At 40.2% G+C, this 932-nt stretch overlaps 1 protein-coding gene across 1 annotated transcript; it reads right to left on the minus strand.

The window, feature by feature from the left end:
* Nucleotides 1-167: 167 nt before the first annotated feature.
* LOC107576161 (protein THEM6-like) lies at nucleotides 168-926 on the minus strand (the record flags this gene model as incomplete). The annotated part of the gene is made up of 2 exons (XM_016262405.1): nucleotides 168-172; nucleotides 446-926. Coding segments are annotated over 2 exons (486 nt in total), but the record flags the coding sequence as incomplete, so codon positions are not given.
* Nucleotides 927-932: the final 6 nt, after the last annotated feature.

The raw sequence follows: 932 nt of genomic DNA on the forward strand, positions 1-932 counted from the left end.
ATATATATATACAGTATAAATGAAAAATTGCAAGATATAAACTCGCAATTCTGAGAACTTGCAATTGCAAAAAAAAAATTATAAAATAAAATCAGATATGTGAGATAAAAAGAATTTGAAATTACCATTTTTATTTTTTAATTCCAGTAGGAAGTAAATTGTGAGATTTAAACTCTGAATTGCAAGAAAAAAATTATGAATTCTCAGCATTATATCTTGCAATTCAGAATTTTTTCTCAGATTTGTGAATCACGCAATTCTGTGTTTATGAACAGACTTACATAGTCTTTCCGAATCATGTCCACAATTTGTTGTGTGTTTATATATCAAGTGCCACAAACGTCAGTTTCGTACCATTCCAATAAAGTTCACAAATGTAAAAATTCAAAACAGTCTACAATAACAAAAGACCACCAGAGAGTTAAAGTGTTAGTAAATCTATCACAGCTGCTCACCTTTCTCTTGCACAGGTATTGCAGGATCTTGTCCGGACTGCTGCGCAGAACATTCTGTTTGCAGAACATAACAGCCGACACCATCCCATCTTTACGAGACACAAACCGCTGCTCCAGGTAAAACGACTTCTCATCCCAGGTAATGATTCGACTGCGAATCTCAAACGCCTCACCGACACACAGCGGCCGTCTATAGCGGATGGTAGATGCCCCAACGACCATGGTGGCCCCTAGAGCTCTTAAAGCCTTGAATACCCCATTGCGAGTGTACAAAGAGAAACGGGCAAAGTCACACTCGCGTAGGTAGCGTGCATTGTTCATGTGGCAAAGGTCAACGTCATGGAGAACCACTCGTCCGCTAGCAGTCTGCTCTGCTGTGATGTCAAATACAGGTGAGAGGAACCAGGCCCTGACCAGCACAACCACTACCCGCAAGTAATACCACACATCCAGACTGCAGAACAGGAGTAACAACAC

Source organism: Sinocyclocheilus grahami, unplaced genomic scaffold (assembly GCF_001515645.1).
Source record: "Sinocyclocheilus grahami isolate Dianchi unplaced genomic scaffold, SAMN03320097.WGS_v1.1 scaffold3283.1, whole genome shotgun sequence".
NCBI lineage: Eukaryota > Metazoa > Chordata > Actinopteri > Cypriniformes > Cyprinidae > Sinocyclocheilus > Sinocyclocheilus grahami.